This window comes from Gastrolobium bilobum, unplaced genomic scaffold (assembly GCF_033153095.1).
Source record: "Gastrolobium bilobum isolate Gb01-03AN ecotype WA unplaced genomic scaffold, APGP_CSIRO_Gbil_v1 utg943, whole genome shotgun sequence".
NCBI classification, from domain to species: domain Eukaryota; kingdom Viridiplantae; phylum Streptophyta; class Magnoliopsida; order Fabales; family Fabaceae; genus Gastrolobium; species Gastrolobium bilobum.
The window spans coordinates 109,111-133,613 of NW_026896272.1; the positions used below are offsets into that span (position 1 = coordinate 109,111).

The 24,503-nt window shown below is 33.3% G+C and overlaps 3 protein-coding genes across 5 annotated transcripts; all 3 read right to left on the reverse strand.

Annotated features, from left to right (window-relative positions):
- Nucleotides 1–4,230: 4,230 nt before the first annotated feature.
- On the reverse strand, nt 4,231–9,086 carry LOC133298564 (mitochondrial import inner membrane translocase subunit PAM16 like 2-like). Of its 2 annotated transcripts, none has more exons than XM_061497888.1 (4): nt 7,526–7,619; nt 7,187–7,399; nt 4,657–4,790; nt 4,231–4,582 (listed from the first exon to the last, which is right to left on the reverse strand). In XM_061497888.1, the coding sequence occupies exons 2-4, from the start codon at nt 7,251–7,253 to the stop codon at nt 4,484–4,486; spliced, it is 300 nt and encodes a 99-aa protein (XP_061353872.1). In that variant the 5' UTR covers nt 7,254–7,399; nt 7,526–7,619; the 3' UTR covers nt 4,231–4,483. The 2 variants fall into 2 exon arrangements, with proteins under 2 accessions (XP_061353872.1, XP_061353871.1); XM_061497887.1 differs by lacking the exons at nt 7,187–7,399; nt 7,526–7,619 and adding exons at nt 8,237–8,324; nt 8,847–9,086 and having other exon boundaries at nt 4,239–4,582.
- A 1,626-nt stretch (nt 9,087–10,712) lies between these two features.
- LOC133298563 (uncharacterized) lies at nt 10,713–11,240 on the reverse strand. Its single transcript, XM_061497886.1, has one exon. It carries the CDS (start codon nt 11,238–11,240, stop codon nt 10,713–10,715), a length of 528 nt encoding a protein of 175 aa, XP_061353870.1.
- Nucleotides 11,241–12,956: 1,716 nt separating this feature from the next.
- Nucleotides 12,957–23,098, reverse strand: LOC133298558 (protein S-acyltransferase 8-like). Of its 2 annotated transcripts, none has more exons than XM_061497882.1 (5): nt 22,611–23,098; nt 19,377–19,562; nt 14,779–15,063; nt 14,401–14,634; nt 12,957–13,640 (listed from the first exon to the last, which is right to left on the reverse strand). In XM_061497882.1, exons 1-5 carry the CDS (start codon nt 22,650–22,652, stop codon nt 13,149–13,151), a joined length of 1,239 nt encoding a protein of 412 aa, XP_061353866.1. In that variant the 5' UTR covers nt 22,653–23,098; the 3' UTR covers nt 12,957–13,148. The 2 variants fall into 2 exon arrangements, with proteins under 2 accessions (XP_061353866.1, XP_061353865.1); XM_061497881.1 differs by having other exon boundaries at nt 14,758–15,063.
- Between the last annotated feature and the right edge of the window lie 1,405 nt (nt 23,099–24,503).

Sequence of the window (24,503 nt, forward strand, 5' to 3'; positions counted from 1 at the left end):
TACATTCCACCAATAATGAGCAGTACAAAATCATCCCTTTTAAAATATCTATCATTTAAGGTAATTGTACAAAGGTTAAATTCATTCAATAACCTCAATATCATAAAAACATAGCTTCCTTTTATAATATTTTAATATAAAACATTCAAAATATTATCATATCATTACCGCTTTATTTTATTTCATTTAATGATGCCAAGGCAGAATAATTAAATTAAAAATTTTAATATCTTCTTAAAAATTTTAAAGCAACAGCTATAATGAAATTAATAAGTGCACTCACTCCCTATTGTATGACTTTTTCAACATTAATAATTGTTGTAATTACTTAAACTTATGATCTTTTATCCACATTTATTATCCTTCACATAACGAAAATTATATGACTAATTAACAACACGCATAAAAATATTATGTGATAATTTTTTTTCTTATATAAAGAAGTATCATTTTAAAACAGTAGATAATATATTGAAACAATAAAATATTCAAACCACACTAATAAACATATGGGACAAAATATGTATATTTCTTGAAATCGTAATCTCTCTCTTAGTGTCACTGTATGCATGTGCACACCTTTTTTTCACATGTGATTGCTTCCTTCTTAAACATCGCTAGCTTATCCAACAGAAACCCCAATTCATTAGAATCAAACATTTCCAAACCATTTAATTAAGCTACCCCATACTATCTCTCAATGGGGATAGGACTAGTGTGTGGTGTAACATCTCGTTCCGGACCGGTTTGTTAACTCATATATGATACATCTATACAGTTTTATACCTGTACATATTCTAGACCTGATAACCAATGATCATGACTGATGATCATATCACTATTCGAATATGATATCATGTACCATTCCTGATAGATCCTTATGGACAGCATAACGGCTGTAAACTTGACTAATCCAGGGAATTGTGATCCCACTAAATAATCAACATCTGATAGACAACAATTCTAAACCATATAAATGAATAAACATCCATAAGATAGCTCCACACCGGTACAGATATGAACCTCTATAATGACATACTTACTTACACTTAATTCGTACATATAATGTTCTACAAACCTTTTAATACGATAATCCTGATGACAACATAAATATGTCTACATACATAACCAAAATGTCTAAACATCCATCATCCTGATATATGTATCCCTGTAACACTTTGCACTGGTCCCTCGCCCTTTGAAGGCTCTCTGCTATTGATGTACCTGTAATTTAAATTACAGTCCAACGATGGGGTGAGAAATGAATCCCAATATGACTATGGGTTTATGGAGCAGTCTCCACTCAATAGTTCACTTACTGCATGAAAGGTCAGATAACATAGCATAACATACATCATATATTTCAACATACAATATATAATTCAACATATACAAACATATCTAGTGACTATACTCTAGGGCTATATCCCGCATTAGGAGAATCTAAAATATACTTATAATTATCACGGGCTGTACTCCAGGGCCATGTCCTACATTAAGAGTGACATTATATACTTTCCGGCACCATGAGTCCGACATATGGAATCTATTTCCCAGTATGGATCTGACATATGGAAATTTACTTCCCGGAACCATGAGTTTGACGTATGGAAGTCATACACATAATTTACAATCTATACATCACATAATAACATAACAAATCACATCACAACATATCACATTCCAATACATCATATCACAATATACCCATAAGCTACATGAGTGCAACTATATTATTATCTAACGTACAGTCACACAATTATAAAACCAAAGTCCTAACAGATCGTGGTGGAACAACATAGGTAAGAAAACCCTTAAACCGGAAGCTTACCTCTCGAAGCTTCTATATCACGCTTACTTGAAATACAAGAAAGCTAATCCAAATCATGTGAACCCTGATCTTGAACCACAATATCACCCGATTCATATCATATTACACTACTTGCTAACTTGATATACATGACAATTTTATTATTGACAATTCATGCTCATACCACAAGTCAGGCCTAATAACCCTTAACTTGACATTTGTTCACATAATGTTAAACCAACATAAACATATTGACAATGATAAGTTTAACCCTTGCAACCTACTTGACATATACTCAAAATAGGTTTCTAGGTTTCACTGTTAACTAATTAGGTTTCCAACCTAATTACCCACTGTATAACCAAATTACCTACATATAGATATCTTCACTTATTTCTTTACAATTCCAACTCATTACTCTTTGTACAATCCATCTCCATTTCACTTATTAAATATGATTTCACATGCAAACATGATTCAACAACTCATTCCCTAATCAAAACCATGATGGCCTAAACATATATATATGTTTCATATAATTCTTTTACACCTTTAATCTTTATTCCAATCACCTTTTACTTACATTTTAAGCATGTTTCCACACACTAGCATCAACTTACCAATCCCTAATCATGATTCCTCAGTAACATGACATTAAAACAACTTCTTAGACAATTAATCTAAGCATGGCCGAAATCATCACATAGGTTTCCAGCTTTGACAGTCTTCACCAATTAATTCACGAAAACTTCATTTCTTATCCGATTGCCCTGAATTTTTGATATGTTATACTAGACATGTGTACCTTTAATTTGCAAAAAAAACTCAATTTGGAGTTCTACAACTCCATATATAAATTTTCCAAGACAGGGCAGATTTGCCACCTATTAGGGTTCCACAAATTTTCAACAACTTCCAATGATTCTTACTTGCTTCTTTCAACTCCATAACCACTAAATACCATCAATACACATTAAAAAATATCTTAAACATATGATACAACATCATTCTTTTTCATCCATATTCAAGAAAAAACTTTAGAATTATAACTTGAAAACTAACCGTTTAAACTTTAATTTTTCAATTAATTCGATTATCAATTTTTCGATTATAGATTAATGAACACAACTATTAATAAACTTACGGACCGTTTTGGGAAAGTAACAAAGGAGCAGTTCCACCGCAAGTATTTAGATATACCAGTGCCATTTATAAAGTCGGTATGTAACAGTAGCACATACTTTTTTTTTTTTAATTGTCACATTAATATTTGGGCACAATAAACCATGTGTAAGTCGATCTTAGACAATTAGCTCCAATGAAATAGAAAACGTGTTTGATTAAACGATAGGAGCAGTATAAGGATAACCATGAACATGATATGCTTCACCATCAATTGATGTGACATTCGTTAAAATATTATAATTTAATGGTATTATAATTTGAAAATGATATAGAATTTTTGTCTTATTTCCATCGGGCAATAGTGGTTTTTGAGATAATACATATCACCTTGACTCAGCGTACAAAAATATTAGATTCAATCAATCTTCACAAAACCAGAAGGCATGGTAAAATACAAATTCTGAAGCTTATATGCGTATTTAAACTCTTCGACTAATTTACACAATTTATCATATTTTTTTATAAGAGCAGAATATATTTACCATCGAAAAAATGTATCACATTTACAACCAACCAATCACTGTTAATTTCAAATTATAACCGTTAGATTGAGAAAAATTAGTGATAATTAAATTAGTTGTAAAAATTATAAACTTTTTTGTGGTAAATATATCCTTCCTTTTTTTTAATATTACAAATGCTAGTTATGTGCTTATTTTTTTTATTGTATTTGAACCTATGCTCCTAATTTATTCAAAAACATTTCTTTTTGAAAGACAACTCATGAGATTTGGAACACCATCAACAGCAAGAGCATTAGCAAAACACGACTCAGAAGACGAAAAGTAAAGGTGGACTTTGATTTGACTCTAACTAATTTTTTTATTTTTATTTTATAAATCGAATCGAACTGATTTAAATCAGTTCTATTCAAAGAACCAAACTATTTCATTTAATCAAATCTCGTTCAAAACTAGCTAAGAACTTGTTCATGTTTCGAAAGCAATTCATAGTTTATAACCGATTCCAAACCAATTCGGATACACAAACTTGATCCAAACTGAATTTGAACCGATATCAAGTCGATTTTTCAAACCCGACTCTTTTGGTATGATTTATTTTTTAAACTGATTTATAAAATCAATTTGATTCTCAAAACTGATTCAGAAAAATGCATTTCCACCGCCCCAAATTTGAAACAATAATAGCATGGACACCTTTAACTATCAATAATATTGATCACTATTCTCACTTTAATAATGTAATAACAGAGCTTCAGTTTTATATTATTGTAAGAGACTAAAGTGGGGACCGTGTTTTTTGTTAGGGACTAAAAAAGGTATTTACTCGTTCTATAAATAGCCTTCATTATTAGCAGTCAATCCCCAACTAATCATTTACACTTTTTTTTTAGTAACAGAAATTTTAGTTTCATAAACTTTCGATAAGCACAAATGGTATACAACTTGGTGGCCAAAATGACAACACAAGGGTTATAAAATGAAGCAAAAAACTAAGTTCTCAACTAGCAGTACCCTGACTCTTGCTTTAATGGATAGACTCTAGACATTGCTTGGCTCGATGAACTTTGGACTGGAGGTAAAAACTACCATTCTTTGCATTTTTCTCAAACAAAGTGTCATATTTCTGCAAGGAAGAAATGTTTTTAGGCAAATCATTGAAACAATTAATGGGTCGTAACCACAAAATAGAGTACTAACCCTCGCAATCTCCTTCCAGGGAGTTTCCTCAGTAACACCAAGAACCTGCCGAGCCTCTTGCTCTGTCATCACTTTGCCAGCTCTGCGAATAGTATTTTGTATCGTTTCTTGTGCAACACCATTTTTTGAGGCATCTGGAACAACATAATGTTGAGAAAATGAGAACTCAATACAAGTTAATATTCTGTTATTAACAGAGTTAGGTCCTAATTCCCTCCTACCAACCCTCTTATTCTTGCTAACCTAGATCTTTCTAATTCGGGCCTCTGCTTATCAAAAATTTTGCCAACTATAAAGGAATGATGATAAGTCACACCATAAAGCTACAGAAGCAAGTGATATAACAGATGTTAAGGAAGGAGACTAGTCTATCAAAAAACAGTTTGGTTACTGCCTATAAGATACTACTACGTTGATCCATCTGCAGCGAATGATCATAGAGTGTTGCCACAGTAGGAGGCAAGATCTTTACAGTTCATACATTATCTATAGATTATAAAAAAGCCTGGAATAAAATCCCTAATAAGATTCCTCAAGACTTTTGCATCATAAGGGAGTATAGCAGATATTCAAACGAACATGGATACGTTTGAGGCAATGACATCTTCCAACATTTGGTGGTGTAAGAAAGGGGTTTCCAATACAAATAGGTGTATGGAGACCAAGGAAATACTTAAAGAGACAATAGTGATTCCAGTTGAGTGGATCAGAGGGCAAAGGGATTGATTATGATGTCACACATTGTACCCAAGTACAAGACAGATAGATGAAGATGGAAGAAACCTAAAATATCTTGGAGACCATAGTGCCCAAGAAATTGAAGAGAAAGTTTTACCAAACTTCAATTAGATCTGCAATGTTGTATGGAGAATGTTGGGTGGTGAATAGTAATCAGATTAAAAGTTTTAAGGTCAAAGAAATAATGGGTAAATGGGCACCGTAGAATAGATAACATTAGGACAGATCATAAGGAAGAAAGTTGGAATGGTTTCTATAGAGGAAAAATTACATATAACTGTTAAAGACGGTTTGTTCACACAAAACAACACAAAAGCCCCAATAAGTTGTGAATTTATAAACTATTGTGGTTTCATCCTTTAAAGCCAGGTAGGGGGAGATGCAAAAATGAAATGGTAGGAGAATATTAAAGAGGGTTCAGGTAAATGTAGCTGAATCTATGATACAAAATCAAGTACAGTGGCTTACTAGAATCCATGTAGCTGATTCTATCAAGTCGAAATAAGGTTTGATTGATATTTTGTATAAAAGCAGAATGATTACGAGAACGAAGGGAAGTGCAAAGGAGGAGGATGAGAAATCCCTCCTAGAGGTTAAAAAAAAAAGTGCAAAACCAAGTAGAAGAAGAAGAAATGAAAATATCTCTCTGATAAAAAGGAAGTTCCTTGGAAGGTTTATGAAAGGAGGCGTCATGCTGGATTACAGCCAAGTCAGAGTGCTAAAATTGGTTAATTATTTATCCCTTGCTGACGTGATTGTGCAAGAAAAAGTGGAGAATCAGGGAGGATCTTTTCTGTTATTTGTTTTGGGGATATTTGGTATTGAATAATTGGTTATACCTTGGGAGAGACGAGAGACACTCTCTGGGTATTTTGATTCCTTTTCTGTTATTGTTTCCTTTTATTGCATTTCCCTTCAGTCATTTTCAATTCTGGTGTAAGGATCCTTATTATATTAATACAGAATTTCCAGCTTTTGTAGTGTTTCTTTTTTATTTTCCCTTCTGTTACTTGGTTGAACCTATCACTCTCCAACTTGGATATACATATAAATGGGATATAACCCAAATAGAAGCCATGTAAACTGCTGTCTCATAAAACATGAGAAAGAAGATACGTCTGGTTGAATATTATGTCATTTTGTTTCATCCACAAGTACCAAATCCCTACCGACAAAGCACAATGCCAAAGGGCTTTACACTCCTTCCAACAAAAATGCTATACTATTACTGATTCCAAAGCTTCCAAGCAACTTAACAATACAAAAGGAGATGATTAATACTCTCTGAACTTCAACAACACAAACCACAAACATCAAGAGAAATAGTCATGCAAGGTTTGAGTCCAGAATACCACTTGTATTAATTCTAATAAGTACTACAATTCAAATAAAAGTTTTAACCTTAAATAAACCTCTTAAAGAATCAAAAGGTAAAGTATACTATCATGCGTGAATTTATCAAATCTTATTATACAGATTTCAGATGAGAAACTGTCATTTTATTCAATAAAAATTGGGATGCCCAGGACCTGATTCAGCTCTTGGGGTTGGTAACATGAAGATCAGAATTATGGGTGTATTTAATAGTTCCAAATAAAAAGGGAATTGGTCTATGATCAACTCAGTAACATAACAAGGTCAGCAACCTCTATTATTGAGGTTTCATTAAAATGAATGTTATTTAAAAACGCCCTAAAATGGAAATTTTATAAAACATCTTGTTGAGATATATAAAAACATTAATGTAGCCTCATCCAAGAACTTAATCTTTTGGGTTAAATTAGTTCTTTACATGGTATCAGAGCCTTGGTGTATCGGGTTCGACCCTCACCGCCCCCGTGGAATTTCTTTCTTCGCATAGGTAGGTGGGCCTGTACATTGTCCACTCTTCAAGCCAAGTGGACTCTCGTGTGAGGGGGCGTGTTGAGATATATAAAACCATTAATGTAGCCTCACCCAATAGCTTAAGCTTTTGGGTTGAATTGATTCTTTACACATCTGAACCCTGGAGAGTGTAAAATAAATAAACAAGGTGCTGATGCAAATTGGAAAGTTCAAAAAAGGGTAGAAAAGAATCAGATAAGACCAAATCAATGTAATGGTTCTCCCAAAATGTAAAAGAAGAACATACCTCTATAACGTAGAGTATGCAATGAGAAAAAGGATATAAATAAGAGATGAATTTCCGGAGACTTGCATGACTGTATGAGTACCATTAATGGTGGTTTTTTCATCCAACCATTCTGGTAAGCATCATAAATAAATATTGTTAATTACCTTGTGCCAAAGGGAATGTTCTTTAAAAGGAAATCACCATGATCATTTATCCCAATAGAGCAATGCTCTTCAACAACAACTTACCATAACCCAACACCCCATCCTTTTTGGACTTGCAACAAACTTCTAAATAATCATGCGATGCCTCTTTCAATCCAAACTCCAGATGAAAAGTCTATTAGAAATCACCTATAAACAATATTGGGCAGAAGTTTTGATAATTAAGGATATTATGTCTAGGTTCTTTGTATCGTGCAGATCCTCTATTTACAATATTGTACTTCCTTGTATTGTTAGCTTAATTATTTTAGACCGAAGAATCCAAACAACAAAGAATACATATATTTCCTTGTTTCTCCATTTGCATATAGACAACAGCATATACATGATTTGGTGCTTGAAAATAATTTAAGCAAAATTTGCATATGGTCAAGGAATTAAGGAAACAAACAATAATTAAACCAAACATCTAGAAATCACAGAATTGAATAGAAATCACACAAACAATTATGTTTTGCCACATAAATTGTAAATCTATCCGCAGACGTAAATTCGGAAAGCTTACTAGAAAGCGCTTGACGATATGCTAGAACAACTCCTCTTGCCAAGATTCCTCCACCCATAACAATCAAGTTCGCCAGAATCTTTGCAGCCTGCACAAACAATTGAGTTAAAGTTTCTCTAAGGAACAAAGAAATTCCATAAAATTTATTGAACAAAGACAATTTACAGATAGCAGATTCTAACTACTTCTAAGACCACCTCCTCAATCAATACTTTTCTCTTTCATTTTTTACTTTCCTTTGAGCACACACGTCAAAAAGTTATTGCTATGTCTCAAACCTATGACACCCCAACAAACTAAGCCATACCCAAATAACATTCATAACATAATTAGACACAAATGGCATGCTCAGGGCTATAATTCAAAGAAGCACAAGCTAAACTTCTGGATATTATAAGCTAAACTCCCAGTAACAACTTTTTCCTCCAGAATCAATCTAGGTTGGCCAAACAATACAAGAGAAACACCCTCTTAAAATTTGTCATCATTGTTCAGTAGTGTAGTGGCATTTCATGTTTTTACTGAATGGGCACCTAACATATTCATTTCCCTCGAGAGCCAGACAACAAAATTGATAAGAACAAAGAATAAATGCACGTATGAAGCTTACCATAGCTTGAGAATTAACAAAATGCCCCTGAAATCCAAAAGCTTGGATTTTTCTTCTATCTGAATCAGAAATTTTAGGGTTATGCGACCCAACGAAGAGTGACCGTCTGCAACAAGAACAACAACAACCTCGTATTATCCCCGAGAAGAAAAGGAAAAGATGGCGGCAACTGCGGACGCTATTGTCCCCGAGAAGGCAAGGAAAAGATGCTACGGTTCCAATATGGGAATTGTAGGCCTATTCCTCTTCCCCACGCAATCAAAAAAACAATATTTGGAAAATTTTAGAAATGGGACAATTATTTAATAATAATAATAATAATAATAACTTCTGTTAATAATAAAAATTTGGAAGACAAGTATTTTTTTTAACTTAATTTGTTGTGTTGGATTTTAGAATTGGGATCATAAATCATAATATAGAACGGATATAAAAAAAAAAAAAAAAAAAAAATCCCAAACCTATTTATGGATCCATACAATTATTGTGTTAAGAATCTTACCTAAAAGACTTTTTTAAGAGGAGGCTATTTCTATATTCCATAAATATTGAGCAGTGCAAAATTGTCCCTTTTAATATATCTATCATTTAAGGTAATTGCACAAGGATTAAAATTATTCAATAACCTCAATATCATAAAAACCATAGTTTCCTTTAAAATCTTTATCACGCCATTATTACTTTTTTTTATTTCATTTAATGATACCAAGACATAATAATAAAATAAAAATACATAAATAAATTATTAGGATTCGTTTAGTGATAAAGATTTGAATACTTTACATGAATTTATAGGTTCAAACTTTAGTGGTACTCTTTTATTGGATAGTTTCTATTTAAATTACTAAGTGCACTCACTCTCTATTGTATGACTTTTTTCAACATTGATAATTGTTGCAATTACTTAAACTTATGATCTTTTATCCATTATTGTTATCCTTCACGTAACGAAAATTATATGACTAATTAACAACGCGGATAAAATATTATGTGATAAAAAAATTTCTTATATAAAGAAGTATCATTTTAAAACAGTAGATAAGAAATTGAAACAATAAAATTTTCAATTGAATTAGATAGCAGAAGCCATATATGATTGAATTTTGAATTGTCTGTGCTTATTATCATAAGAAAAGTAATGTATCCGGATTTTTTTTTCTTTGTTCAGAATTTATATTTATAGTTAATTAAGACAAGGTGTCACCGTTAAATGCAACTAGAATGTTATTTACTTAAAAAAAAAATAAGAAGAAAGAAAGGGTAATGTTTATCAAACAAAATTCCCTCCCTATTGTATGATTTTTTTTAAAACATTAATAGTTGTTGCAATGAGTTAAACTCATGATCTTTTATCCAGATTTTTTATCCTTACAATGATCTCTTTTTATTAATAAAAAATGGATTTCATTCACCTTCATCTAAAATCCTTTATAAATAAAGGGTTGAGCCCATACATCATACATGTATATTTCTTCAAATCATAACATTTGCTGTACACGTAGACACTTTTTTTTTGCGGCTAGCTTATATATTCAAAAGAAACCCTCATCCACTAGAATCAAACACTTCCCAACCATTTAATTAAGCTACCCTCACACAACAAAAATCATAAGACTAATTAACAACATGCATAAAAAAAACAATTCTAATGAACATTTTTTTTTTTTTTTTGTGTGTACTTATTTGTTAAAAAATAAATAAATAACAAAGAACTTGAAACAAAATATTCAATTAAATTAAATAGCAAAAACCAGATTCATATCATTTCAATAATTAATCTCTCTTCACATTGCACATTGCACATTGCACACCACAATTCCTTTCTCCTCTGGCTGACACACATATATATATATATAAGAACCAAGTTTATTCATCAGTGGGAAGGTTGTTTGTTGCTAGAAAAGCAATTTTGCTAAGCAACATAATCTCACTGTTAATAGAAGCAATAGTAGGGTTGTTAATCTTCTCTGCAGCCAAGGCAGTATCACAAGTAAAAGGTCCATCACCAGCAACTTTAGCATCATAGTTAGCAGTTAAACCATCCTCTTTTATCTCACCCAATGAACTTTTGAATGAACCAACCACACCATCATAAAAGGTAGTTGCACATTGTTTGATAGCTGGTGAAGGGTTTGTCTTCATCAGTTCCTTCAAGTATTTTTGAGCTTCTGTTCCCTTCTTCAATGCCATCTGCAAGATGAGCTTTGAGAGTTCAACATTGTTTTTCGCCGAGGCGATTTTAGGTTCTGCTTTCAGAATTTGCAGGCAGCGAGCACTGTCCTCCATAGCCTCCTTGCATAGTGATTCACATAACTTGGAGCCTGATGCTGCTTGAGAAATGAGGATCAAGGAAAGGGTGAACAACAAGGTTGTTGAAAGGGTTGAGGAATTCATTTTCTTCTTGTGTAAGAAAAGTGGTGAATTCAATATCCCTTATGTGTTTGAGGAGGAGAGGTTGGATTGTTGAGAATTATGGAGTTCTTTATATATAGTCTATGAAAGTTTTTAATTTTAGGCTAATCGGGTTATTTTTAGTAATGTATATATATATATATAAATGGTTGGTTTAGGTGCATTGATATTACATGTCTTTGCTATTTTTGTTTATGGACCTGTTTCAATTTTTAGCATTGAATTCTTTGAGGTAAGGAAACATGTTTCGGTGTTTACTAATTGTGAGAAATTAATTCAGAATCCCTACGAAGGCTCTAATCCTTTTTTTAAGGGGATATTTGCCACCCCTTTTATCAATTTTAGTAAACTCATTGTTGTGGTCAAATGTGATGGAAGCTTATGCTAGTTAAGCGACAATTACGTATTATTTTAATAGTAGCTGGAATTAGTTAGTATAGTTGTAATAGAAGAATGTTTAAATGGTAGTTTGGAAGAGTTGCCATGTGGAAATATTATCATGTGAAAAGTAGATGGACATATAAATGGTCAAGTACATAGGAAAATATATTTTAATTATTCACCAAGATTTTTTAAATGATATAATCATATTAATAAAAGACAGAGAGAGAATTAATTATATTCAATTGAAGAGGATCGTGATGAATTTGTAAACTAGTAGAGTCTATGAAAGAGATGACCGTGAGAAATGAAAGATCATTGTGCACAAAGAGAAGACTTGTAACCAAAAGAATAGTGTGTGTGCATAGTGACATTAAAAAAGAGTAGGATTTAAAAGGTGTGTCCCTATAAGATTTAATCCTTTATTTTTAAAAATGGGTTTACCTAGAAACGTGAGAGTTTGGATAGAAATCAAACTCTTAATGGATGACTTGCCTATGAGATGGGTCCGGAACAAACTCCTATCACTAGCCACGTTCACGTATTATGTATAGCTACTATAAAAAGGGTCATCCCTGTATGTGAATGGTTAAGTCAAAGTTTCTCTTCTATCTTCTTTCTCGTTCACGAGTTCCAGAAATGGTTCCAATCACCCTTACATAAAAGGCATAATGTGAAGGATAGGGTGAAAGAGGCAACCATTCAGCCACAAATTTTGCCCAGTTCATTGACTTCATAAGCTACATAACTCAAGATCTCAAGCTCCTTAAAAGTTCCCAAACGCAAACCTTCATTGGTGAGGTCAGGATTTTATCTTCATGGTTGAACTAGAGATCAAGACTTTAAGCTGCTTGCCCAAATGAAATATAGCACGACATCTTGAGCCATTATTCATTTTCTTTTCAAACAAGAAGAAGAAACCAATAGCAAGATATTCTCAATCAACAAAAGAAATCACCCAAAGATATAGATGTTCTCCAATCTGTTGTATCAAATAAAATACGATAGTTCTCCATGATCAAGAGAAGAATAAACCAATATAAATTATAAGCTCAGTAGCAAGAACAACAGTAGCAAGAACAAGCCAATAAAGTAAGAGAGGAACCAGTTTTGACAGTACCTGAAACGTAGTACGAAGAGAAATTTTTTAGCATCACAACTGGTTATTTACGCAAAGAATAAAGCCAAGTAAAGATGCAGTGCACATACTAGATTGTAGCAAATCTTTTTTTTTTTTTTTAAAAAAAGACACTATTCCTTAGTCTCTGGAGCAATAACACACATTTCTATTCTTTCCAAAAGAGCTAAAATTACCAATAAAATGATCAAATAAGTTTTTATACTTAAACTTCAATCAATTCAATTCCCATTCCTATAAAGGTAAACTATGATCAAGGAAGCATTTCCTTCTCTATCTTTAATATCAAAATAACCCATCATCTAACGTTTTGATGCTGTCCAGAAAAAAGAAAGACAACCACCTCACCCACCCCCCCAAAAAGCCCCCAATCATTGGCGCATGCTCCTACTTTCAGTTACATTCGAATTGGCAAGGAACTCTGGCGCAATTTCAAAGCTTCCACTTCTACTTCTTCCCCAACTCGAGTGCCTTGCTTCAGATCGAATTGTTGGAGCTTGACGATCTGAGCCGAAAACAGAATCAACTTCAGATGTATTATGGGGAGCTCCATTGCTCCCTCTGCTCCGAATATCCTCATCAATTTGTTCAACATTCCGGCGCTGTGAAATCTTTTTTAAGTCTTCACCAATATCTAGATCATCTTCGACCTTAGGACGACGATCCCCACCTGAATCAGGTTCAGGTTCCTGGGCAATGACTGGAGGGTGTGGCCTCTGTACCTCTTCTTGAACAAAAGCCCGGAAATTGTTCCTTGATGGCTTCACTTTTGTACAAAATACTTCCAGAAAATTATTTAAACAACCGCGATTATAAACATTGAGCCTGTTATCAGACCTGTACCTGAAGTTTTCATAGGTGGTCTGCAAAACAAGGTATATAATAACCAACGCGATGAAGATATTCTTGAAACATGACAACTCTTGAGAATCAAATTTCCAGATAAAAAACCAATATTATTATAAGCTAAGTGGATATAGAACATGGTTCTATTTGGCCACTCAAGACACCACCCAGGAGATATATTGTGTGTATCTTCCATAACACGAAAATCAATTAGTAGAAATCTTTTCACATCTGGGTACAAGTGAATCAGGCTTAAACTATCTTTGGAGTTTTGGGAAGAAAATAGAGAACCAACCTTCTGAAAATTTAAAAATTATCACTCGTTTGGGAAATGAAAAGTATGAGGGAAAAAAATGAGTTTCTCAAACTTTCTTACTTCTCCATCATTAAGGCTAGATTTTTTGCTACCTTCAAAAACAACCATTGACTCTACTAAAAAAAAAAAAAAATTGAGTATTTTTATGCCCAATTATACTTCATGATTTTGTCTGTCCATCCAACATGAACTGGCACATGGATCATAGAAGAAAATAAATTGAACTGCTGGCCTTTCTACAAATAAGGTGCCTGGTAGATTAAGAAGTTCACAATCTTATGGCATATTAAGAAATTTTTTTTTCTTTCAATAAAGTGATTCAAATTAATTCCATCAAGTACAATTTTACTAATATGTGTCTACGTGTGGGCATACATACATATAAATATGTGTCTGCAGGTGCAATCAACAATGAGAAAAACAAGATATTAGAATCAGAAATGTAAAAGACATCGACTGACCTGATTTGTGCCAATAAGGTACAAATGAAAGCCAGTTAGTCCACCAACAAACCACAATGAGATAAAACAATATGCCATTAGTATGACAGATGCAGGGGATTCTTTCATTGCCTTCCAAACTGTCCCATCATAACGATCCATCAGAACCTTGATGTAAAACGCTGAGATGGAAAACACATAGATACATAGTATGGTTGCCGACGACACAAACAGAAAAAAGAAACGGTAGTTCCTCTGCGCATTGGAAAAAGCCAAAAATAAATTAATAAATAACAAGAAAACAAACATGTAACAAGCCAATTATGAAGGAAACAAGTATCATAAAATCAATAACATGGTCAATGTCAACTATCATACCTCTCCAATACATTGGCCTACCCAAGGGCAATGGTGATCAAAACGTTCAATACAATTGTTGCAAATGGAGCAATGCGAGCAACGAGGAGGCCGATACAGCATGCAAGTGTCACAATACTTTATCCTTACAGGAAGGCCATTGACCATTACTTCTTTTGATCGAGGGAACTGAAGGCTTGGTGTTTGTCGTCCCCCAATATCAACAGATACTGAAGAGTCATATCGTATCTCTTCCTCTGGTGGATGTAAATTCCTCGGAACAATGCCCGGATCACGAGAAGAAGTAAGAAAGAGAAGAATCAATACCTAAAGATATAAACAATAGAATTATATTCCATCAAGCCCTAGGAGATCAGAAAAGAAGATTAAAGAAGAAAACCAATATCTTACTAAGGAGTTTTGCACAAAAATGTTGGTTGAATTAGACAAAACAATATTGTTGGAAAGCATGAAAAACATCTCATAATATCTTGATTGTATCTTAAAGTAATTTAGAGTATCTTAGATTATCTTTTAAGATTGGTTTCCAAATATTTGTATATTTCATGATTTATTTCCTTATTTAATTAGAATTTGAAGTCTCATAATAGTATAAAAAGGGATTGGAACTTTGTAGTTTGTATCATATCATAACACATCCTTCATATGCAATCAAAATCACTTTCAGATTATTTGGTTTTTATTCTTTATTTTCTTCCTTCACTACATAAATCCCTATAATTTTTAACATGTTATCAAAGAGGAACCATCTTCCATGACCTCTCCTATCATTATTCACTTCCTGAGTTCCCTAAGATTTTGAGCTTTACTCATAAGGCAAAGTTTGAATTTTGGGGGGGTGATAGTAGAAAAGTTGACAAATAAGTCATCCTTACTGCCACTCTACAAAACCACATAAGACTTTCACCTCAAATGACTCCTAGTTCAATTCTTTCAAAGTCATTAGATCCGTTCAATAATCTCCCCCCTTCTTCCCTCGATCCCAAAGGGCAATTACAACCAATTCAGTTACGTTTTCATGTTCCAATTGAACACTTTCCTTTTTTAATTATTCTCATAGGAGAAGATTATTCTTTTTACCAAACATACGTGAATCCAATCATGATCTTAAAATAAGAACAAGAAATTTTATCATGGTATAGAGAAGAATCATCTTTCGTGACCCATCTCATCACTATTCAATTGCCGAGTTTCCTAAGATCAAGAGACTCAAAAGGAAGAGTTCAGGATTTTTTGGAGTGACAGCGGAAAAGTTGACAAATAAGTCGCCCGTACTGCCATTCTACTAAACCACATGAGACTTTCACCTCATACGACTCCTTGTTCAATTCTTTCTAAGTCATTTGATCCATTCAATAATCTCCCCGCTTCTTCCCCTCTATCCCAAAGAGCTACTAGGACCACTTCAATCATGTTTTCACGTTCCAATTGAAGACTTTCCATTTTTAATTATTCTAAAACGAGAAGATTATTTTTTTATCAAACATATTGTTGAGATATATAAAATCATTAATGTAGTCTCACCCACTAGCTTAAGTTTTTTGGTTGAATTGGTTCTTTACATGGTATCAAAGCCTTGGTGTACCGGGTTCAATCCTCACCGCCCCCCACTTTCTTTCTAGTAGAATTTCTTTCTTCGCACAGGTAGGTGGGCCTGTGCATTGTCCACCCTTCAAGCTCAATGAACTCTCGTGTGAAGGGACGTGTCGAGATATATAAAACCATTAATGTAGTCTTACTCACTAGCTTAAGCTTTTGGGTTGAATTGGTTCTTTCACATATGAAGACCCAATCACGATTTTTATAATAAGAACAAGAAATCTTTCCGACTAATCCTTAAGCCCCCATTCGTTGAGAATCAAAAAGATCCTATTCAATCAAGTTTGAATTTGTTCGTTTGGAATCTACTGCATTTTTATTCTTTTTTTTTTTTTTAACTTCCATCATTCCTTAAGTCCCACAGGTTTAATTCTATAGAAAGTGACCCACTTTCTCATTGAGTGCAAGGTATGAAATAAATCAGATTGATTTTCAATAAAAAAATAATAATGTGGTAAATCTTCAATTTTTTTCCTCTTTCTGTATCCCTATATCGTAGGTATAGGGTTTGAATCAATATAGAACCCTTTCTTTTGTATTTGTACAAAGCAATATTATTACATTCTAATTGCTTCCCAATATCTCCCAAACAATCTCCTTAATAGGATCCTAAATTGACAAGTTAGTATGAGCTTATCCATGAGGTTATGCACCATTCAAATAGGAATCCATTTTTTGAAAGATCGTGGCTTTCTTGCTTTGATGGGTCTTAGAGATCCCTTTGATGACCTATATTATGTTGAAGGAATGTCTATATGATCTGATTGATTGCGTAAAGCGCACGGTAGCAACAGATTCACTGTGTGACTATTTTCTTTCTTCAAATTACCTGTCTCTTCTGTCCTGTTTTCCTTCTGACACCCTTTCTATCTCCACCATGCTACGATCAAACGCTCCTTTCCAAACCGGCTATTCTCGATGGTTTTAGGCTAATCCAACCTCATCTTGCTTTCTAATGACTTTTTCGGTGAATTATTTCTACTACTGAGACATGCGGTGATGAAATAGCAATGACTTCACTTAGAATACTAACATTTATGTTAAAATATTAGCATTTAAGTTAGAAAGTATAGTCAATTATACTTATGCTGATTAAATTATAATAATCAATTAGTGATTATTAGGCTACATATTAGGATTTTTGCCAACTAAGGTTACTATTTAATTGATTGTAACACAATTAATTAATACCAAAACATGTGTAGCCTAACCAAGGTGGTTAATAGTGGCACTTTGCACTACTATAGTGATACTAGAGTGAGTCACGCAACCTCTCAACAATAATAAGCTCAGCGTGTTAGGTTTTTTGGGCAGCCATGGTTGCCCCACTATAGTGTCGTCACGACCGCAACTTTGATCAAGGGTAAAAACCCCTCCACATTTCCCTCCTTTTCAATCATCTTCCACCTAATTTTTGGAGTGGTCAGAAGCATTTTAGAGTTGGAAACCTTCACCTTCAACCAAAATCATTTGGCTCCCCCTCATGTTTCATCATCTTCCTTTTTTTTGTTATTATTGACATGTAATTTATGCCTTAGATTGATGGTGAGTGTGTATAGACCATGGTTGTTGAATCACAATATATATCGTGAATCGTTCAACTGCTTTTTTATCGTGAATTTGTATCAAATGGTAAGATTCAGAAACATAATGAAAAGTGATTTAAAAGTATATGATGAAGTTGTTCTCTGTTTTCCTGAACATAGGAACTGAAAGTCTCTGTTGAAGAGTTTTCTTAGCAAATCTCTGTTCCCAAATGTCCTAAACATAGTTTGAATGTTTTAAGTTGTTCTCTTGCACAAGTCTCTGATTAGAGTTTTCTTTTTTAAACATATTCATTTGTATTAACTTGAATGACTTTCCAGATTCATATTAATTTGAATTTGAACGTCTCTGTTTTCCTAATCTTAAGCGACTTTCCAAATTCGTATTAATTTAACTTTTGAATCAAATTGGATTGGATTCTCCATAGTTGTCTTGATACGGTCGGTCTTTCACAAGGAGGTCAGCCATTCGAGGGGAGGGTATATTCCCATAGGAATAAACCAAGTGTAAGTCAAAAACACATGGAGAAATAGTTTAGTCACTTTTGTAGGCAATTAAGGAGTGAAAGAGTACAAATGTATAAATGGAGGAGTTAGCCAGGGTACTTTTATGATATTTTTTCTAGATTGAGTTGAATATCAGACAGAAGAAAACTACTCACTTGTGAAGAGTCAAAGCCCTTGTAATAACTCTTAAAGAAGTAATAAAGAAGTGTTCTTTCCGTGCTTTTGCACTTTCCTTGCATCGTTTCTCTGTTTATTGTGCATTCCTATAATCTCCATTATCACGGCCATAACATGTTTCAATTTCTAAATCTGAAATTGAAAATCTTGAATCACAACTCATGGCCAATTCTGATAGATGTCTCTGATTTGTATCGTTCAACCTTCGTATCAAACCGTATCGCAAGATACATGGCCAATTCTGATAGATGTCTCTGATTTGTATCGTTCAACCTTCGTATCAAACCGTATCGCACGATACAAATTGCGTATCTTGCGATACTAACGACTATGATATAGACTACAACTTTTGATTATTAATAATAAATGTATTTAATTTTCAGTTATTTTTTATTTGTCAGCATTTATATGAGTATAAATTATTTATCTCATATCCATAATGTTCGATATGGTGGCCATCCCACTATAGCGGTTAAGTCGGCCACTCTGCGTCGCTATACAGGATTGATACCTATGAGCCTAATACACAATTTCTCTCAATAATTCTCTCTTCAAACACGTGATGTTCTCACCAAACTGTTATCAACTTATGAGCTTAAAAGGAAGGGTAGGAAGCACAACAAAAAGAGATATAAATAGAGATCGGATAGGAATATTTAGATGAGCCAGTAGCAAGCAAGTTCTGTATAACATAAGATAACCTAACTATGGGGCATACAAAATAATAAGTTTTGGGTTCATACGTGTAAAAAAATTGAATGACAAAGAAAGATAAAAATTAATAGAACTTACATAAATATTAAAGAGAACTGCCACCACCAAAATAGCATATCCTGCATTATATGAAGAAAATTCATGCCGAAGATGCCTTGCTACAAATACACAAAAGACGATAACTGGGACAATAATCAGCAACAAGGTGATAAGCAGTGACCTAGCATCAGGCCCAAATATCAACCTTCCACCAAATAGGAATTTCTGTATAAGATTAGAAGAAAAGTTTTAAGTTAAATAAGATTTTATGACAGAAAATAATTCATTAAAAAATAAAACTTCCGAATTTAGCTAGAAGTATGAACAAATTTAGTGAAATACTACATCATTCAAGAGGATAACATCAAAACTTTCAAACAAATTTATGTTTAAATAATAGGGTTTAGGCAGGGAAAGAAGAAAGAGAGAATACAGAGTTAGAGACTCTGAATAAGAGGATATTAGATTGATATAATGTACTATGATGTCTCACAAAATACCAACCCGATGATCCTATTTATTCAAATAGTTTGGTCAAGTACTAGTGTAGTATTACTAGTTCAAGCCCAAGCCAATAAAACAACAAAACTACTAACCCTAATTAAATAAGGTAATAAATAAGGAAACATAATAAAATTAGGAGACAATGCATAAGATTGTTGTCTAGGAAACAAAACACGAATGATTCCACAATATATTCCAAAGATATTTTAATATTATAAAATATTTTAAGATGCACAGAAAGTATTCTAAGATATTTCTTAGATATTCTAACAATTTTCAACAAAAGCTGCAAAGTATTACTATTTTCCATTTAACTTTCTTAAGAGGGAATTTTCATTATTTTCCTTATAAAAGAAATTTTATTAAAAAGAAAAAGAAAGTACACTAGTGGAGAATAAGGAATCCTCCTAACTCAAACAGACTCAACACAACGATTTGAACTGGCTTATACATGTAATAGAACCGTTCAATCCCTCTGCTTATCTGTAATAGAAGATCCCCTGAAGCAATCATGAGCTCAGTAAACAAGGAAAGCCATCAACACAATCCTATCCCGTAACAATTGACAATCGTCATGGTTTCTCTACAGTCTCAGTACGCTCAGAAAGAAGAAAGGATCCTTAGTAAATAACTTTTGTGTATGATCCAGTAGCCCGAGGTTGAGATCTAATCTTTGTCAGTATCCTCTCTTTATAATTTAGCATCTCTATATCACCGTCTGATTACATAGAGAAGCTTCAGAACTAGAATCTGTTCTACATTTGATTGGCTTGTTTTCATGCTCATTTGAATAACTAGTAGGATTTGGACTTAGACTCATCTCGAGTGTTTTCTATTAAACCCTATTTTGAGTGTCCAACTTATTCTCCTATTGGAGATATATACCATTTTTGGGCCTCCACTTAACAACTTAAACTTTTGGGAGAGTTGGCTTTTGTCCTTGACAAGGTATGAAAGCCTTTACGAAAGTCGTCAACCTTCGATCCTCATTGCCCCCATTGTACATAATTAAATTAAATTTCAGTATAAGGTAAAGTGGGTGAGTGCTTTATCTACACTTCAACTCCGAAAGGGCTCTTGCCACCAAATAATGTCAGTGGTAAGACTCCCTTAGCAGCTAGTTATAAAATAGAAAATGAATTGCATAACTCAATAAAAGATGAGCCACTTTATTTTCAAGGCCTCCAATATTATGGACAACATATCTGATGTTCAGCAGATGGAGCATAGCAAGCACCATACTATGCCATGCGTCAATTGTGCAACATTAATTACCCAACCAACAACACCAGCAAACATCACTAGCAATTGTCAATCTCCAATAAAATCACTAGATTATTACCTTATGCAAGCAAGAAAGACCATAATATACAAGACAATTGAGCATTGTGTTTTTTCTCCCCAATAGAAAAATAAAATAAAAATAAAAATAAAAATAACCAAGACAGTTTCTCATAAACCAATGAAGCCTTGTCACATAGTTTCAGCATATCATCAAAAGCCATTGCAGTGCACATAGAAGATTCCCCATGCTCTAACCCATTAATGCACCCTAAGCCTTAAGCAAACTTCCTTTTTATCCTTTTGTAGTTTAATATACCAAAAATCTCTTGACATCATACAGAACATAGCATGGACCTTTCTATGCTGCCATAGTGTTCCATATGTTAAGGCAATATAATCAAAGCAAAAACCAAATCCACACCATTTTTCATTCATTCAATAATCATTCTCAAACTTTTTCAGGTTATCTTTAATCAGAGAGGAGTTTCACCAAGAGAAACATAAAATCCTCCATGATAGCTTAAGTAACACTACCTCAAGCACAGAATCACATAAAATACATCTGACACGAATGCCATCCTCATTCAATATAAATCATGAACAAAAAAAATGAAGAATCCAGTGATTGGTAATCCTATCTGCCTAACACAAGTTTGGTTGTATATAAAAACTATCATCAAAAGATGCATGCAGAAATTGATCTCAAGCTCAAACTCATGATACTTCTTATCTTTATTCAATTCCATAAACCAAAACTAAACACACACCTTAAGAAGATGGTTTAGCAAAACAAGAAGAAACTGTCAGATTATATGTATTTATTAATCATTTATCCATAAGACAAAGCTGCTCACCAAGTTGAAGGTAACAATTCAAATGAATTAAGACAACACAAGACTCACACATCTTTCCCCTATAACAAAGTCAAACTAGAAAACTAACTGCAGCCAAGACAAGTAATTAATCAGGGAGATGGTATAAAGTCAAATAATCATATAATAATCATATTAAATTCTTCTTCCAACTGATTCCAATGAACCACAATCAAGGCTTTATCAGTTACTGACAAAGCCAAAGCTTCCTCAAACAAACAAATACAAAAAAACGGTCACAGAAGACAAATGAAGCAGCTCATTCATAATTGCACAATTCCCAAAGCACATTACACAGTTCCTGAATTTTGAAACTAAACTCCCAAAGCCCAAGTTCAATTTTTTTTTCTCTCTCTTGACTATCATTTTCAACATTCAAGCAAAAACAAAAAAACAGCACTAGAAATTTAAAACCCAGAATTATTAGCTTAAGCACCTTCAATAAATAAATAAATAAATCAATCAAATAAACCAAATCACAGTTTCCCCAACTAACACAAGAAATCTAGAGCATACCCATATGGCATATCAAGCACTTAAAAGCAAAATTCATGAAGAACCACGATAGAAAAATAAATAAATAAAAAAGCAAAGAAAAATGAAAGAACATTACGTTACTTCCTTTCCATGCCTCGTACACGCGCTTCCCTGCCATGAAGAAGAAGAAGAAGAAGCTCTGCTGCAAACTCTTCCTCAAAACACTATGCAAATTCAAAACATGCAAGTTCTTCTTATCTCACCAACGCATTCAGCCACTCACAAAACCCCCCCACTACTGAATGGTACTTCGATTCAGCGATTCAGGGTTCAAAATCTGAGGCTTCACTGTATATAACGATATGGGTTTCTCTTGGAATGTGATAAAAACGCTTCTATAAGAAATAGAGAGAGAGAGAGAGAGAGAGAGAGAGAGAGAGAGAATGGGTGTGATTCAAAGATGGCGATTTCTGGGTTTGGAATTTGAAAGTTTGGTTTTTTGGGAAAACGAAACAAGAATTAGAAAAAAAAAAGTGAAAACACTATTGAAGAAGGAAGAGAAAGAAGAGAAGAGGGTGTTTTGTGTTGAGACTTTGAATTGAACCTCTTCTTCTCTCAAGTGAAATTCTGATATTCACCACCTGAAAGAAACAAGCGTTACCCTTTTTTTTTTTATGAGTTTAATAATTTTTCTAATTTTTTTACCATTTATTACAATTAATTGAAACTATGTTGGGGCCCACTCTGAGGTGGCATAATCCCAACGGTTATGATAGAGATAGTCCATTTTCTCTCTCTATTAATAGTTCACTCTGGAGTTTAGAGAGAAAGAGAGGCTCAAAAGGTTGAATTGAGAAGTAACTGAAAAAAAAAATGAAAAAATGAAATAAATGAACTTAGCAAAAGAGTGGTCTATGGCATGAACATCAGAGAGATACGTTGAGTTTTACTACATTTATTCCAACCTTTTCTCTCTCTTGCAAAATAGTATTATTGTAATGTTGTTCCTTTTTTTTTAAAGTAAACTAATAAATATTCCATTCCCAACTTGTTAAATTAAACCATCGCAAATTCCTAGGCATTCACTTACCATATTCAGCTTCTTCTTTTTTAATGTAAATGATTTTTTTATTTTATTTTTCTATTAATTCATCACCTATCTAATTAATTGGATTTGAATTGGGCATGATTACAACAATTATAATTCATCACTTACCTTTAAAACCTCAACATATTTTTAATGGGTAGATTCTAAGGCAATCTCACTAGAACTGTAAAGAGTTTACATATTCCGCAATGAAAAACAACAACAAATTTTTTATTTCTCACCATCATGAATGTGTATCTTATATGAATAGGTACTCTTATTTTAACTTTTATATGATATCAGAGCCGTGCTCATGACCATAAGCCACGTGAGGTTGCTCTCTATTAGATATTCAAAAAGTGTTTTGAATTCTACAATTTTATGAACTCAAGTTTTTTAAAAATTATGTTTTTTTTTTCAAAAATCAATTCTTTTATGAGAAAAAAAGTTCCACTTTTAATGGTAAAACCACCACCTTATGGGGTGGGGACAAAGGTGGCAGCCAAGAGGGCTTTTAGGGAAAGGGTGGTTCGGGCAAGCCTAATTGGATTAGGGATGGCTGAAACCATGGTGGTTAAGACCACTATACCCTAGTTGTGGCCTAAGTGAGGCAAGGCTACCCCTATTACATAATAAAGTTTGAATTTTTGTTTATAATTTTGACTAATCATCAAGTGTTGATGTTTTGCTTGTAGGTGATTCAATAGTTTTAGGATTTACAAAGCGTTTGCTTGCTTGTTTCTAAGATTTCTTGTAATTACATTAAAATAAGGATGATCATGGAGCCTTGTCTGTATGATTTAAAATTTAAATTTTTCTTTTAATTTCCTTTGGTTAAATGAGGTTATTTTGCCCCGATTTAAATTCCATGGCCGATTTAAATTCCAGCCGAGACTATACAACCCAAAATCATCAGCCGAGACTATACACATAGGGCAATGA

Excerpts from the sequence above, each read along its gene's own strand:
- LOC133298564 (XM_061497887.1), bottom strand. Across the intron at positions 4,791-8,236 it reads ATATCGTCAAGCGCTTTCTA|ATGCCTCAAAAAATGGTGTT; the intron begins GTAAGCTTTCCG and ends ATGTTGTTCCAG. Across the intron at positions 4,583-4,656 it reads CCTGGAAGGAGATTGCGAGG|AAATATGACACTTTGTTTGA; the intron begins GTTAGTACTCTA and ends TCTTCCTTGCAG.
- LOC133298563 (XM_061497886.1), bottom strand. The coding sequence starts at position 11,240 with ATGAATTCCTCAACCCTTTCAACAACCTTGTTGTTCACCCTTTCCTTG.
- LOC133298558 (XM_061497881.1), bottom strand. The coding sequence starts at position 22,652 with ATGGCAGGGAAGCGCGTGTACGAGGCATGGAAAGGAAGTAAC. Across the intron at positions 14,635-14,757 it reads TAGGCCAATGTATTGGAGAG|AGGAACTACCGTTTCTTTTT; the intron begins GTATGATAGTTG and ends TCCAATGCGCAG. Across the intron at positions 13,641-14,400 it reads ACCTTATTGGCACAAATCAG|ACCACCTATGAAAACTTCAG; the intron begins GTCAGTCGATGT and ends CTTGTTTTGCAG.